General features: G+C 40.5%; 2 protein-coding genes across 7 annotated transcripts in view; one reads left to right on the top strand and one right to left on the bottom strand.

Annotated features, from left to right (window-relative positions):
* The window catches only part of epha6 (eph receptor A6), a 141700-nt gene extending 130910 nt beyond the window's left edge, over positions 1–10790 (bottom strand). For 3 of the 5 annotated variants that reach the window (XM_061791504.1, XM_061791505.1, XM_061791506.1), the window contains exon 1: positions 10218–10789. In XM_061791504.1, coding sequence (XP_061647488.1) covers positions 10218–10296 — 79 coding nt within the window. In that variant the 5' untranslated portion in view covers positions 10297–10789. Of the gene's footprint in view, positions 1–10217 lie in introns of all 5 variants that reach the window. The other 2 variants (XM_061791503.1, XM_061791509.1) reach the window with 1 other exon arrangement.
* The window catches only part of stx19 (syntaxin 19), a 130075-nt gene that overhangs the window by 36187 nt on the left and 76341 nt on the right, over positions 1–17547 (top strand). For both annotated transcript variants that reach the window (XM_061791525.1, XM_061791526.1), the window contains exon 2: positions 11731–11816. The gene's annotated coding sequence lies outside the window, so the exon portion shown is untranslated. The remainder of the gene's footprint in view (positions 1–11730; positions 11817–17547) is intronic.

Below are 17547 nucleotides of genomic sequence, written 5' to 3'. Positions count from 1 at the left end.
CATCGAAATACCCCAAGGATCACAAATTACAGTATATTTTTCCCCTCTCTTTAGAGAACCAGTTGAAATCAGTCTGTTTTCAAGATGTTGTCCTGTCTCATGCAAATGAACCACTGCTCGTCCCACCCACTTTACTGTGGGGTGTGCCAATTAAGTACCTGATGACTAGGGGCAGAGTTTAGGGTTGGCAACTTGTTATATTTAGCGGATATTCAGACCTCTCTAGTAACTATTTTTCCAAAAAAGTGACTAGCAACTTTTCCTGGGGTTTTGGGAGACATTTGGAGAGTCTTAGACAGTTAAACCAGGAAATTTTCACCCCCTCCATGTCCAGACTGAAAGTGAATCACACTTATGCGAAGCTGAGCGTATCAGAGAGTAAAATTTAGGAATTGTACTTTCCCTCGGGGAGGCAGCACTTCATAACGTTAGTCAATTAGTGTGCTGATCTGTGTATATGCCGCATGCAGTAGACACATCCCCAAATCATTAAGGGAACTGCGTTTTAAGGATCCACATCTTTACCAAGAGAGTACAATATATTTAAGTTAATGTTTGGGAGAGATTAAGAAATAGCAGGAATAATGCTGCACACTAGACTTGAAGTGTTTTTAATCACTTATTTCAGTGCTAGAGTTGTATGAGGCATCAGTGTTGACTCTGACGATCAGCAACAGACCACTTACTTCCTAAATCTGTCCTTGAGTGACCATCGACCAAGAATATTACACAGTGAATCACACACATGCACTTCTGGTAAATCAGGGCATTTTCAGTGTTTCCTAACAATGTCCCATTGTCCACTTAGAGCTGTGAAAGTAGCCCTCAGAGGGGCGGGAGCATACGGGCTGATTATGCTGACACAAATTTATGTTAGTGACAATATGTCCTGTATAAATCACCATTGGCGGCACGGTGACCGACCGGTTAGCACATCTGCCTCACAGTTCTGAGGACCGGGGTTCAAATCCTGGCCTCGTCTGTGTGGAGTTTGCATGTTCTCCCCGTCCCTGCGTGGGTTTTCTGTATAGTCCGGTTTCCTCCCACATCCCCAAAACATGCATGGTAGGTTAATTGAAGAATCTAAATTGCCCGTAGGTGTGAATGTGAGTGTGAATGGTTGTTTGTTTCCATGTGCCCTGCGATTGGCTCGCGACCAGTTCAGTGTGTACCCCGCCTCTTGCCCACAGTCAGCTGGGATTGGCTCAGGCATACCCGCGACCCGAAAGAGGATAAGCGGTTCAGAAAATGGATGGATAAATCTCCATTCACATAATCATTACACTTAGAGAGTTACAGTGTTACAACTGACAGCGCTTCAAATAACAACAAATGCTGTATACATTATTATAATTTATAAACTGCTATGTTTGGGTAAAGGAAAAGTGACATTTACATCTCTGTGGAGGTTTTCTGACGAGCAGAGAAGAATATGGGGCATTTTTTATGGCAGTTATGACCCAATCCAGCTCGATCGAGCTTGTATGACAGAGTGGTTCTCCATCTGTTCAGCAAGACTTCCATCAGGTTTGTTTGCTCATTGATGTATGCCCACCTTGTCGAGAACTGATATAAGAAACACTGATATGACACAAGGTAGCACCTTGCGTATTATTGTACTATTACTTTGGAAGCTCTTAGTAACCATCTTGTGCACTAGTTGGAGGAAGACATACAGTACATACACCTTACTCAAGCTTTCACAGTAACACTGTCTTTGTTACTTTTAGGCAAAATTGTTTACTCTTTTTCTGAGGCCTATTTGTCTTATCGTGGCTTTCATGCACCTGGCAGCTCCAGCTCATCCACATCTATAAATTTGATATACAATACAAAAAATAGATGGCTGTATTTTATTTTTCATCCATACTTATTTTTGTTGCATCTGCATCTGATTTTAAAATCAGTCCTGGTCTGCCTTGCCATGTTCAGTTTTGGTTTTCAACAAATCAACATTTTACTTCCAATTATGTTTTCTCTCCTGTTTCCTGTGAATGTGTTTATATTTGGTTCACTTGCATTTGTCTGTCTTTGTCAGATAATTTGTTCTACCTCACTGTCACTCCTTGCCATTTATGTTATGGAATTGTTTATCTCAAAAGCAAATTTCCATTTTTCTTCTCCCGTCAGATTTTCTTGGTGTATTTACCAATGCAGTATTTTTGCCTTTTGCGAATGAGTTTGTGTTTTTCCTGCCTTTTGGTTTTTGGTAAGCAATTTTTCCTTTGACGTTAAGATAAAATTAAGCCAGTTTCCAGTCCAACTCTGAGTCGATGACAAATTTTTGAATCGGGCCGATTTCAAGTCTAGAGTCGTTAGCCAGGCAGTGTAAAGGGGGATATGAAGGACAACCGGCAGCTCCCGACTGGTCGTACAACCATCGGATGAATTTCTGCCAAGTCAGCATGTATTAAAATTTACACTCCACAGAGAGAATGCCTTCTTGATTTGGTTTGACAGTCAGAAGCAGTTTGAAAGTATGCTTACCAGACTTAAATGGAACAGCAACATTCTAAACATAGAGAGTGGCTCTTGGTACTGTGAGCAGTCATTAACTTTGACTTTCTGTTGCAGGCAATTAGTGATACAGTGAGGATTTACAATTGATTCTGTCCAATAATACAGGGATGCTGAGGTCTCGTCTAACATCATACAGGATGGACGTTCAGATTCAGTTTTGTGTAACCTTGGCGGCATATTTTTCCCCACCAATGAAGTTGAGTATCATAAATTTCTAACATTGCAAAGCATTCACCTTTAGAGGTTCCACCACTCTCACTTCACAGCTTTTTATTGTACAACTAGAAGACTAGCGTTATAACGTTTCAATACACCACCTTGAAATTATTTATTTTATTTATTCAGAAGATTTTCTTTGTACAGTCGGGTCATTAATAATGACAGAAAAAGTAACAGGCTTGCAAACAGCAAGCACTGAGCAAGCACTATACTTTTAATTTGCCCCATAAATGGATTCATTAAAAAAAAAAACAGTCCTATAAGATTAGGATTTAGCATTTAGTCTGGGGCGGTGGCCGACTGGTTAGAGTGTCAACCTCACAGGACCCGGGTTCAATCCCCGGCCCCGACTGTGTGGAGTTTGCATGTTCTCCCCGTGCCTGTGTGGGTGTGGGCACTCCGGTTTCCTCTCACATCCCAAAAACATGCATAAATTGGAGACTCTAAATTGCCCGTAGGCTGTGAGTGCAAATGGTTGTTTGTTTGAATGTGCCCTGTGATTGGCTGGCAACCAGTTCAGGGTGTACCCTGCCTCCTACCCGATGACAGCTGGGATAGGCTCCAGCACGCCCGCGACCCTAGTGAGGAGAAGCGGCTCAGAAAATGGAGGGATGGATTTAGTCTGGCATGTAAGCATTAATGTTAAAGTCCTTGTACTTTTGTCGTCTCTGTTCTTTGAGCTTGGTTTAATATTTGCTTCATGGTGGCTGGATTTGGAAGAACTCCCCCTTCTATCTGTCTTTCTGTGCCCGCGGACGTCACGTCAGGGCCACTGCCAGGTTGAACAGACTAGCTGGCAAAAGCCACTGGTTTAATTGGGCATCATTAGGCCACTTTGTGCTGCTTACCTGCCCAGTACCTTCCTCCTGGGGATGGCCTGATTACTGAAGGTTGGCTCGGTTGCTCGCACTGTGGTGGGCACTTTCACACTTTGAATAACAAACATGTGATCAATATGAGGGGCAGTACTTATGGTTCCAGGAGAGAAGACTTTCACTCATTTGTAAATGTTGAAACCAATCTTATGGAGACAATTTTTTCCGTGTTTATTTAACTAAAATAATTGTGTTGAAAACTGAATTAAAAAAATTCTGGGCTGTTTGAGCAGCAGTATTATTATTATGAATCTGAATCTTCTTTGGGGGCAGATTTACATTTAGGCATGTACGGTATTTTATGTGCCCACACTTGTAGTTCTGAAAGAGTACATTGCTTCAACAGCTTGCACGAGATCCGCCTCAATATACAATACATAGCCGTCAATCCCTTGCCCTATCCTCTGTAGAGTTATCTTTCACGAGGGCACCCACAGACCCTGCCTAGAGCAGGCCGTCCGCCGGGACTTCAACTAGTTTGATATAAATAGAACATGAGACCGCCAACTCACAAATAAATGGAGCTCCAGCGGAATGATGACATCGCCTGTCTGTCCTAGAGCCCTCGCATGCCTCACAAACACCCTAAAAATAGCATCATATCCGTCGGCAATTTCTTTCAGCTCTTATTTTATGTACATTTGCATTTGTCCGAAAACTGTGATACTGGCTGCGAGTTTGTATCGTCTCCAGTAAATTTAGCACGTCAACCAACATTACTAATACTTTTTGAGTAATGGGTCTATGTACAGAAGGTCTGTCCTACATGCTAATAGATGACAAACCTTCATGCACTATTTCTGTACCTCATGAACTTTAACTTTATAAATATTCCCTCAAGTCCTCTATCCCAAACCTGCATACAAGAAAATTATTCAAAACATTGCACATCACCCGAGGAGGTTACCACCCTGAGAGAATAATCACGTTTCATGATGTATCGATATTGTAGTTAAGGTCTGATTAGTTCTGATTTGTAGTCTTCTATTTCTAGCCGTTTGTTTACAATGCTCATCTAGAAATGCAGTGAGCTATGCCATATGGAAAAGTACTGTTAGTATTGAATCACTTTGCATTTACATGTTGTTTGACTAATATTCATTGCGATCAGACTTTTTTTCCTCTCTTGTTTGTGATGCTTCACCCATAACCACGAGGAGCTTCACCCCTAACAAGCAGCCGGTCGACACCCCCTCAGCAAAAAATGCATCCTGGAGAGGGATGAGCGCTAGCGACAAAAGACGAAATGGGACAGGATACAGGAGATCCACAGGATCGTTATGAGGAATGTGAGGTTACTCACCAACAAAGGAACTGTTGTTAGACAACTGTGTTTGTTTACATTTAAGCTTCAGTTGCTGGCGCTGCAGCCAGCGTGAGTGAGGTCATGCTGTGATCGCAGATTACAATTTCAGCATCTTGTTGTTATCATACTGGTCAATGGGGACTTTAATCATGTCCGTCACTCTCATCTACTGAGAACTTAACACATGTTGGACTGTGAAACAAGAGGGATAGAAATCTGGATCCCCTGTATGCCAAATGCCAAGGGAGGCTGACCACAGCGTCATACACTTTGAGACCACAAACAGGCCACTGGCGGAACAGCAGGTGACCAAAATAAGGACTGTGACAGTTTTGTTCAAGGAGTGCTGGTAGTTTGTTTTTAAAGTGTATAACATTAATATATTAGTATACAATTAGAAAATACTTGTATATATTATAATTTTGTTCTTATTATTTATTATTTATTTGTTGTGTTTTATGTTCGATATTTATTATGTTTAGCACTGTGTTACAGCTGTGGTTGTTTGACTTTTTTTTAAGTGTTCAAGAAATAAACTTGGGTTGAGTTGAGTTGAGTTCAGGTTCTATTTTGGGGTTATAAAATTTCACGAGTGAATGAATGACTCACTGGTGAAAACTGTTTTTTTTTTTTTAAAGTATCATAAACAACACATTTTGAGCAAATCAGGCCCACTATCAAGTAATGCTTTTGTCATCTAATGGTTGAAACCAAGTTGCCATTCAGCATATGAGAGCATTGTGTGCTTTGAAATGGAAATGTATCCAGCAAAGGCCACTTGACAGGCATGACATGCGGCTAAAATCGAATATTTAGTAAGGTTATAGACAGCAGAAAGACAAATCATCAAATTACTGATGGTAATATTTAATGTAGGCTAAATCAGGAGTCACAAACCTTGTGTCCAGGGGAACCAGGTCACCCCCAAGGTCCATGAGTATCCTGCGGGCCTGTTCTAATAATAGCTCACCAGTGATGGGATATTATTATTTTCTCGAAATCTTGTAGAAGTGATTAATTGAAAATGTAAACACTTGCATACATTTATAGAATAAAGCTTTGCATATCGATATTTTTTTTCTGTATCCTACATTGTTAAATCATAGTTGATAATTAATGTAGAAATTATTAACATGATCGGTCTATTCAACAGTGTCTTTGCAAAGATAAATATCATTAGTTATTAATAGTAACATGTTTGTGGATGACATGGCTCCATTGGTAGAGTGGTCATCTCCCAACCCAAATGTCGTGGCTTCCATTCTGAGCATCTGTGATCATGTCGAAGTGTCCTTGAGCAAGATACTGAACCCCCAGTTGCTCCTGATGCTGGGTCATGAGGAAATGGTTCTTAAATGTGTTTTAATTTCCTTGAAGGTGGAAAAAGTGCTTTATTTGTGAAATTTACCATTTGCTTAAAGCTAATTTGAAAAAAAGTTCTTTCAAAAGTATGTATCAAACTGGTAGCCCTTCGCATTAATCAGTAATGAAGAAGTAGCTCTCAGTTTCACAAAGGTTGGTGATAGTGTTTTCAATGGATGATTAAAGACTGGTTCCTAAGCTTTCACCTATATGCAACAAGGTCAAGGACACATGTAAATGAGAAAAGCAACACGTGGAATGTGCTGTACTTATTTTCAGTTCCGTATACCTGGGAGATCATTTTACAAGCATAGGGCTGCATTGGTGATGTCATAACATTTTAAAGAATGGGATATATGTGCACACAAGTTACAGTTTAGACCTTAAAATAATGTCTGTGTTGCATAGTATCACTAATAATGGTTAAACACATTTTAAATAACATTTTATATTGAAATGCATAGATAAAAAACAAAACAAAACAAGGTCATTCTCCCTGCATTAAGAATTCAAATGCACCACTGAGCGCTTATGGCGTGCAAGTCAACATTTTGATACCTTGATTGGCAAATTGAGTTTTCCTTACAGAGTACCTCTGAGTAGAATAGGTGTTGAACTTCATCTCTGCATATGGCACCACTGAGAGCAAGAGAAATTCTAATAATAGCCACATGCACACTTTATTGCAAACACGCTTTTTATTGGTGTTGTATTCATATGGGTCATAGATACAGAATTACAGAATGTACTCCCAACATGTAGTTGTGGCTGCCTTTAGACTTTTCTCACCGAGTCTGTTAGATCATCCCTGTGACTCATATGTCATCTGAGGATGGATTACATCCCCGATTTGTAATTCCTGAAACTCTGCTTCCTGAAGGACAATCACAATCTCAGCAATGTCGGAAATGGGGAACAAAGACCACATCTTCAGATTATCTTTTTCCTGCATCTAAAAGGGTCTCAAGGATTTAGGTTAGTGAATTGGATTCATGAATTTTCATTATCGAGAACATTTCTGCTGTCGTCTTTGGGTGGCGAAAAAATGGAGACAAATTCATGACAGACTGTATGTGAAGGTGAGGTGATCCTGTTCAAACTTTCAGATAACGTTGTTATATCTGTCCACACTCCCACTCGAGTAAATGTGGGGAGGTAAAAATGTTTTTGTTATGATTGTTCTCTGAACAGCCAGGAATGGGTCCTACATTTTCTTTGAAATCCCATGCCTTTGGAGTTCTTTGTGCCTGATTTCAAAAGCATCCATTTACACTAGAGTGTTCGAGTGGAATAGTATTAGCTTCTGTTTCCTGCAAGCATATAGATAGGCATACAAAGTACAACTAAACAATGAAAGGAAAACGTGATTTTAGGAAATAGTAATTTTTATGATCAAAGGGGGATTGGAGACTATCTTGGCTCTGAATGCTGTGTACTACAGCAACTGTGCAACTTCATCATATTGTGTTGTATGCAGGAGACATCTGCCATTTGTCATCTGTTACATTGTCAAGTGAACTACAATCATCTAGAACGTTAACAGCGGAACCATGGGTCAAACTCAATCCATTTCAGTTTTTTTATAATGATTATTTAATACGTGGTGTCGTAAGGGACCGTTGTCTTGATTTATTATTATTCATTGTGTGTGTGTGTGTGTGTGTGTGTGTGTGTGTGTGTGGTGGAGGGTGGGGAAGGGGCTGTCAATGTATTTTTTATCTTTTAATACAATTTTATAGAATAAAATAATCTCACTCTGGATGTTCTGAACTCCTCTCTTGATGTCAGTGTCATATTGAACCAAATAATGCTGGAGGAGTTACCAAACCGTTACCGTATCTCACCTTGCCTTATCTCACTTATTTCCAGCCAGGGTGTTGTGAGAGATCAACAGCGGTGCCACAGGAAATTATCCAATTGCACTGAATATGTCTGAAAGTCAATATTTATTAATTACAAATATACTGTATCTTTCTTCATCTATCTATGCCAGCGACATGTTGTGACAGGCAAATATGAAATGCTCTTCCATAAAATTGCAGAAGGTGCAATAAACCTGTGTATCCATCCACCTGTTTCCATTCATACAACAGAATAAGTCATGGCTTCCCACAAGTACATCAACTTTTTGTTCAATTAAAGAGGCTTTTATTATTTTAGTATTCATACTTTATTTTATATTTTTGTTTTCTGGTGTACCGTGAGATTTTTCCAATGGAAAATGGTTGCCTTGGCTCAGTAATAGTTGGGAAAACAATGCCTTATCTAGCGTCGTGGTGACTAATTGAGACTGAATCAACAGTGCTGACAGTGCAGACAAGCAGTGCACTTGTCACTTTTGCCTCAGGATGCAATTAATCAACAGTTATTTCCATGCAATCAGCAGAATTATGAATGATCAAGTAAACAATTATCATGCTACTTGGAAGAAAACCTGATATATCCAAATATTTTAGATAAGAAGTAACCAATAAATCCAGGACAATAAAAACACACATCCCTGGTAAAGATATTAAGGGATTATTTTCTAACTCGCACATGACTGACTATACATAGCATAGCCACAGTTTGACTTAAATTGGGCAAAGTAATAAAATCGATACTGGGACAAAGTGACCTGTGGTGAGAAAGATTTACACTGGAGCCCATAATGAGACTTTTAACAAATCTTCACGCTGAGCCGCATCACTTGGTGGAAGACAACGGCAATTGTACCTGGAGGTCTCAGTGTATGCGGTCAATACGGAAGAGTGAAGGACAGAAAAGCCAGCAGACACCATTCAAACATTCAGTGTGTGTAGAGGTAAAAAAAACAAATAACTCGGCTATTTTGTTGAAGCTAGAATTTAAAAGGACAATAGATAAATACTCTATAGACTATGTTGACCCTCACTGATTGATTGTTTGCATATTAAGACCCACAAGGAAACCACCAAGTGGCAATACTTTAACACGCACACATCCTTGAAAAGACAGCAGACAAGCACAGAGGAAACGTGTGAACACAATCACAGACACACTCTCTCATTCACACCATACGTCTGCATCCTCACACGTATGCACATACACACTCACAGATTCCCACAGCCTGAAAAGCATTGAAGCATACAGAAACAAAGGTAATGTTAACACAAATGTTGAAAACTGTTGGTAGCTCTGAACCACTTATTGTGTTTTCAGATCTGTAAAATGACACACACACGCACACACATTCTCACTCTGTCACTCAGTTATTCAATCTCTGCTTGTTTTACTGTGTCTTTGTGTGTACTGAAGTGTAATTAAATCACTCCTCAGGTTGTCACGGTGCAAATGATTTCCATACAGCTTTTATTTTGTCATCAAATCCTCATGGAGGTTATTTTATTGATTTTCATTCGGCGTTATGCTGTCATATGTTTGCTTTTTTGTTTTTGTTTTGTTTTTCCCAAGTGTGAAAAGTGAAACAATTCCTCATAGAGCCAAACACTGTAGGTACTTGATAGCAGTCTGCACTAATAGCTATCTTACATTGCATCTCCTTATTTGAATATAGAGTTTGAGTGGCATTGATATTTATGCAAAGTAACACTTGATACAAGTAAATTGGTATTTCATTGCAGACATACCTTACATCGGCTGAGGGGCATACATAGAGTACATACCTTTAAGTCAGTCATTTCAAATTAATTCCATTTTGTCTTCTCTCTTCTTTATGCAGCTGTTTACAATATGGGTTATGTCTATGTGTTTAGATCAGCCTTAAAAAAAAATAGCAGTTCTATCCTGGAGTCTGCAAAGCACAGACACAATCCAAACTAGACTAATAATGTGTTTTGTTCTTTTGACTCATGCGTGTGACTTATGAGATGATGTCAGAGACTCTTTGGGGAATCATGTGTTGAAGTGTCTCCAATGGAGAAGCACTATTTTCTGCATGTGTAAAAGTGTCTCACCTTGGTTGCAGTGGCCACAGCGAGTGAGAACAATTCCAAGAAAAAGTGCAACAGGGACAAATCTTGGTCCAACACTCATATCTGCTGCAACATCGGCCACCGGCTGCAGCTGAGCCGATCGCGGACGTGGCCGGTAAGAAAAGCGCAGCAGGGACGTCCAAGAAGCACCGATCCACTGGCTCGGCTCCTGATTACATTAGGTCCCGTTTGTTGTTCATCGTGAGATCCATCCCTTCGCGGTATAGCAGCAATAAAGGTGCTGAGGGGCAAGTTAAAAAATAAAATAAAATAACAATCAGTGTAGAAACAATAAGCTGCCACAAACTTCGCACATTTCCTGTCGTCCCTAAGTTATTGCATCACTTCAAACAACTGCGCAAGAATCTTTGCACTGCAAGGCTACATCGCGCACGCGATGGTGTCCCTATAGTCGTGATCCGATGAGTCCAAGCTTTCTGTCACCCGTCCGGACCGCTGCAGGTTCGCGCGAGCTTCTGAAACGAAGAGATGAAGATGAGGAGGGCAGGAGGAGGCGATGAAGCACGCGGCGACGGAGTGCGCATCTGTACAGGATGCTCGGCACTAGAGGGGGTTAGCTGACAAGGCAATGCGCGTGTGCGCGCCTATGGATGCGTATGTGTGCGCGCGTGTCAGTCAAGAGCCCATTCTGGAGACACATCTATGCACGCATTTCGATATGATTACAGTAGCGTCACATATTGTACCTGGGTAACTGAGATAAATATAATGACATAGCCAATAATGAGTTACCAAGGCAGCACGATGGACTAATGGTAATTTAGCATATCTACCTCACAACATGAGAAAAATCTCACAGCACACCACCAAACAAAAATCTCACTAAAGGTATGAATACTAAAATGATGATCTCATCTCAGTTTACTCACGTAACTCAGTGTGAAATCCAGGCTATTTGATTTTGATAGAACACAAAATTGATAAAGACTCGCAGCAAGCCACGACTTATTCTGTTGATATGAATGCTAACAGGTTGAATATACTTTCTCCGATCTAATGGAAGAATTTAAATGTTCTGGTTGTCACTACAGGTCGCTCGCGTAGCTAGATGAACAAAGATATTGTTAATTAATTAATACATAGTCTCATCCATGTTTCATCGTGAGAAGAATGTTCTTTTCATTGTAAACTATACTTCATTGCATGTCAAAAAGCTCCAATTCTTTTCCCCAGAAACTTTGGCTTGTCAATGTGCATTTTGGAAAATTTTAGTATCATCACTTTCAATTGATGTGACCATTGAGCGTTTTTTTCTTGTTGTTGTTTCTCTCAATGGAAGGTTTACCTTTAAACATTTGCAGACAAAGTGCCGACATTTGTTTTCCCCAAATAGTTTTTTTTTAATTATTTGAATTAGAGTTTGATTATTTGTGTAAAGCATCTAAGATGCCAAATTCAACCAATAATATTGATGCAGAATAGCATCGGAATTTACAAATCTTGTCTCTGAAGAATTATCTCCATCCAATTGCAGAGCACCAGTCAGTGGCTTTGACTGCCAAGCCAACAATGTCAGCCAAGATCGAAGGTCTTCCCCTCATCTTCATGGACGGCTCATGAGTGAGTAAGCAAACCGTCTGCCATCTCACCGGGTTAAACAAAGCTATGCTGGCCGCTGTGATGAGGCTTAGACAATCAGGGCATATAGGAACAGCTCACTGTCAGCACAGTGAAAGTAAATACATCAACATCACAATCCGTCTCCCATGCTTAGCTGGCAGCCACTCACCACACAATGTTTAGAAAATGCCAGCCGCCATTTTCTATGCAACACATTCAACAACAAAGGAGGGCGGTATGATAGAATTTATGGAACAGTGGTGAGTTTGTGTCTGGTGTTGGTGGAGGGATGCAGCCACACAAATCAAACTTAATGTTATTGGTCACAAAAGTGTTGCTGCATATTCAAGGTGGTAAGTAGGGAATAGGCTAAAAGCATTTAATTGTGTGTTTGTGTTACATTTATATGTAAATCCCTGTGGTCTAAAAAAACATGACAGAAAATGTACATGTGCCACCCAAATTTCAACATTTTGTCATAAAAACCCCTATGCTGTCCTTCTTTCCGAATTACAATGTCTTCCTAAAGCCAATATTATTTCCTATTTCAGCCCATTATAGACAAAGTAGGACCATACAATGAACTTTTCTATTGTACTCTGGGATTTTTGCCTCTCTAAGATGTAATTCCTCTGCTACTCTAACTGCATTTCCCTCCACTACGTCCTTATTGTTTGGGAAATAAAAAAAAACAACAAAAAACAACAACAACAACAAAAAAACAAAACAAAGACATGTCAATAAAAGCAAATTATGTCCCTCTGGAAGTCACCAGTCTCACAAGAATGATGATTGAGGGAGATAACCCACTTACAAGAGGTCCTCTCTCACTGCCCCCTGCAATGATTTGGTTTCCGTTGCCATAATAGTTTCCAGTGAGGTGTGACTGTTGTGTATAGGGCCTAACTGTGAGCTATTATTCCCCCTGTGCCGAGAGAACAAGCGCCGTCCATTTGTGCTCATCACTGGCAAAAAGCTGGAACAAAACCACATCAGCAAAACAGAGACTATGAAACTTTATAACGCTAACTGGTTCACTAATATCCTCTTCATGTCAAGGAACCAGCCTGTGCATAATTTCTTATATTGATCATATGTTATGAGTTGACTTACTAAAATGCTTCTGATAATTTTAGCCCGAACCTTAAACCCCAATATAGGAACAGAGAACTAACCTTACGGCATCAGGTTGGCACATGTGCTGGGTCTGTGGTTACCCACCTCCCCAGCTGCCTAATGGGCCGTAGGCTTTAATCTGGATGGCCGTGATATTTAGGTGAATGAGCAGAGCAAATAGCGAGAGGAGCTCATCAGAGCTGTAAACCGGGATGAAAGTAACCCCAAATAGTAAAGAAATATTTGGCCATCATTCAGAAACACAGTATTGGGTAACATCCGAGGACTGACAGCAGATAGGTCATCATAAACCTTTTACAAACCTCCTACATATTGTGTTCTTTCTCTGTATTGACACACCTTTATTTAGAACTACAGTACTTTTGGCGTTAGTGTTGCTGACCAGAGTGACCATAAAGAAATTTATTGTTTCATAAATATCAAAAAATTGTAAAGCTTCGAAATACTTAATTCTCACTAATTTACTCTCCAAAGACTCAATTAAAAAGGAAATCACTGTCTACAAAATTGCACTGTTATTGGTAGAATCTCCCATAAAGTCTAGCCATTCTTTTCATTATGAATTTAAAACTTGTCTGGGAACAAATCCATCTCTATTATCTTTCGACTGTAATGTTCCATGTCATCAACAAAGCACTTGTTAAGAAGTGGATGCTCATTAGACAACAAAACAATTTATGGCACACGGCCAATGCTGTTCACAGTAAAAACCACAATATAAATCACCACGGGAAATGACAGTATTGATAACAAGCATGAAGGGTAAGAAACATCATTATCAGCCATTGCACTTTTTCTGTAACATTTCAGTTACCTTGGAGACACACTATAATTATAGTCAGCAGTGATGCAAGGTGGCATACAGCCACTTGACAGCTCCTGAATCCTGCCTTCCCATCCTTACCTCCCAAATTTCCATTAGTAATTGACAAATGGATGGATTAATGGTGTATAAAATGACCCATCTATCATAGAGGCTAAATTTGGCGAGAGAGCACTGTTGAGGCTGACAACCCTTTTTCACTGCTTGGCTCTTCATGGATTCCTTTGCAAGTTCTCATGAATCTCTTTTCAAGTCGATAGTTGACCTCAACGACTCATGGAATACATAAAAAAATCTACAAGGTCCCCCACAAGTGTGCTTGAGAAGCACACTTGAATGGTGCAGCTATTATGACCAGAATGGTGGCGGTGATGAAGCCTTGAAGAGATCTTGAAAGGTGGATGAGTCAAACAAACACAAATCAGAGACTGTGATTCCTCAACCCAATGATGAAGTTCAAGATTGTTGCTCTAAATAATATAATGCGATTGGCTGGCAACCAGTTCAGGGTGTTCCCCGCCTCCTGCCCGATGATAGCTGGGATAGGCTCCAGCACTCCCGCGACCCTTGTGAGGATAAGCGGCTCAGAAAATGGATGGATGGATGGACTGTACTTATCCATCAACATCACTGGTATTCACTTAAAACACACACACACACACACACAGGCACACACACATGCACACACACACACACACACACGCACATTAAGTACGATGAGATGTAAAACTTTAAATAAATAAATATTCCAGCATCCAACGAGTGAACTATGGCGAGTGTGACTCGAGCAGAAGTTGACATGCCAACACAAAAGACGTAAGTGCTAAATACATAGCGACAGAGCCAAGACAGTTGCAAGTGATGTTGGCCAGCGCTGGGATAAAGCATTTAACGAGAGTCAATGGATTGGTGTGCCCCCAGACCGGAAATATGTCACAAAATCACACAACAAACAAGTGAACGAAACATCATTACTCAAAATCTATAATAATTACCTGTATACTGTGAGGACATTTATTTTAATTTGAAGGATTATATAATGGCGGCACGGTGGCCGTCTGGTTAGAGCATCAGCCTCACAGTTCTGAGGACTGGGGTTCAATCCCCGGCCCCGCCTGTGTGGAGTTTGCATGTTCTCCCCGTGCCTGCGTGGGTTTTCTCCGGGCACTCCGGTTTCCTCCCACATCCCAAAAACATGCATTAATTGGAGACTCTAAATTGCCCGTAGGTGTGACTGTGAGTGCGAATGGTTGTTTGTTTCTATGTACCCTGCGATTGGCTGGCAACCAGTTCAGGGTGTTCCCCGCCTCCTGCCCGATGACAGCTGGGATAGGCTCCAGCACGCCCGCGACCCAAGTGAGGAGAAGCAGCTTTAGAAAATGGATGGATGGATGGTTTATATAATGGTGGCACGGTGGCTGTCTGGTTAGAGCGTCAGCCTCACAGTTCTGAGGACCGGGGTTCAATCCCCGGCCCCGCCTGTGTGGAGTTTGCATGTTCTCCCCGTGCCTGCGTGGGTTTTCTCCGGGCACTCTGGTTTCCTCCCACATCCCAAAAAACATGCATTAATTGGAGACTCTAAATTAGCCGTAGGTGTGAATGTGAGTGCGAATGGCTGTTTGTTTGTATGTGCCCTGCGATTGGCTGGCAACCAGTTCAGGGTGTACCCCGCTTCCTGCCCGATGATAGCTGGGATAGGCTCCAGGACGCCCGCGACCTTAGTGAGGAGAAGCGGCTCAGAAAATGGATGGATGGATGGATTATATAAATCTGGACCTAAAACAGGTGCACTCCTGTGTGACACAAGGATGGTGCCGTAAAACAAGAGCTTTAACCCCAAATATGAATGGAAATTGTGTTTTGTTGACAACTGCATTCAACTTGTGATTGTTGACAGTATAATCATGGAGCTCACTTAAAAATAGAGCAATTGTGCCATGCAGAAATAATATGACAATGAATGTGTGATCATTCTAAGTATTTGGAATTTAAAAATGATACCCTGCCATTTTTAATTTGTGCGACACATTAAACCACCAGGACAAAGGACAGGATTGTGAAATGACAAGATGGATTGTAAGAGACTTTTTGTCTTCACAATAATCATGTCCATTCCCATTTTTGGAGCACTACATTCAAATAACCCTGGGGATTAAGGGAACCTGTCCAATTCAATTAAAATCATTAATATCCTTTTGAAAAACAATACACAATGACAATATTTGCAGTCAGTTGCAGGCAGGTGGCCCTCTGTGTGTGTGTGTGCGTGCGTGCATGCGTGTTTGTGTGTGCATGCGCGCGTGCCTGCATGCATATGTGTCTGCGTGTCTCGAACTGTGAGTTTATAGGACCAAGCATGCAGACACACTTGTATGTTTGAGAATGTATGTGTATATGAAGTAAAAAAACGCACTCGTAGCTACGTGCAGCTATAATAAATAATGTACTTGAACTTGTGCCTGTGCTCCTGCCTGAATATGGTCTCATTGCTTGATATCAGGAACCATAACATCACACTTGGGTTGGGAAACATAATTCACTAACACTGGTTAAATAGTCAAGTGTAAAGTATAAACAACTTAGTTCAAGATGATGTAAAACAATAATTGTTGAATGGCATAGTAGTTCATGCACTCTTTTTACTGGTAGTATTTTTATTGGAATTGCATGCATAATTGGGAATACTGTAGATTACATTAATATTATGATTCATTATACAGGGTGGGCCAAAAGTAGGCTTACAGTTGTTTCAAGTTTAGATCTATGCGTTTTGTTTATGCTATAGATCATGGGTGTCAAACTAATTTTTGTCACGGGCCACATCGTAGTTTTAACTTCCCTCAGAGGGCCATTATGACTGTGAACCCATATGAAGGAATTATCCCCTCATATAATAACCTATATACAACAAATGGAAGGAAAACTAGTTTTAAAATCATGAGCCTAAAAAAACATATTTTAAATTACTACATTTATTTTCAAAGGGGGATTGGTAACATTTGTTTTTATTTATCAACATTATTACAATAGAACACAATTAGCAATTTTGATTTGCTTTCGCGGGCCACATAAAATGATGTGGCGGGCCGGATCTGGCCACTGGCCCACTAGTTTGACACCTGTGCTATAGATGCCAAATACTGTATGAATTGTAACTGGGAGGGTTGGTAGTGAATTAGTGAAATGTTTTTTTATTTTTTATTTTTTTAAATTGAATTCCGATCAGCTTTTGGGAGAAACAACAAGTAACCAGAGAAATAATAAAGTTGGATTTAAAGTGTTAACGCTAATAGATAGCACTTTGACAAAGTGAGAATCCATGTGGTAATTCTGTTTTTCAAAACATTTGCACTTCAAAACGTTTTTCAAGGATCACTTTCAGCAAGAAAACTAAACAAAAGGGAGCTCTCAAATTATCAACAGTAAAAATAATGTTATAATACTGTAGGATCGGATGCAAAATATTATTGATATGATAATGCAGTACTTCATTCATCCATCCATTTCCCGAGCCGCTTATCCTCACAAGGGTCGCGGGAGCGCTGGAGCCTATCCCAGCTATCTTCGGGCAGGAGGCGGGTTACACCCTGAACTGGTTGCCAGCCAATCGGAGGGCACATATAAACAAACAACCATTTGCACACACATTCACACCTACAGGCAATTTAGAGTCTTCAATTAACCTACCATGCATGTTTTGGGATGTTTTTGTGATGTGAGAGGAGTGCCCGGAGAAAACACATGCAGGCACGGGGAAAACATGCAAACTCC

This window comes from Phyllopteryx taeniolatus, chromosome 12, assembly GCF_024500385.1.
Source record: "Phyllopteryx taeniolatus isolate TA_2022b chromosome 12, UOR_Ptae_1.2, whole genome shotgun sequence".
Classification (NCBI taxonomy): Eukaryota; Metazoa; Chordata; class Actinopteri; order Syngnathiformes; family Syngnathidae; genus Phyllopteryx; species Phyllopteryx taeniolatus.
Note: the sequence above shows the minus strand (reverse complement) of the source record. Positions and strands in the feature narration are given on the sequence as shown.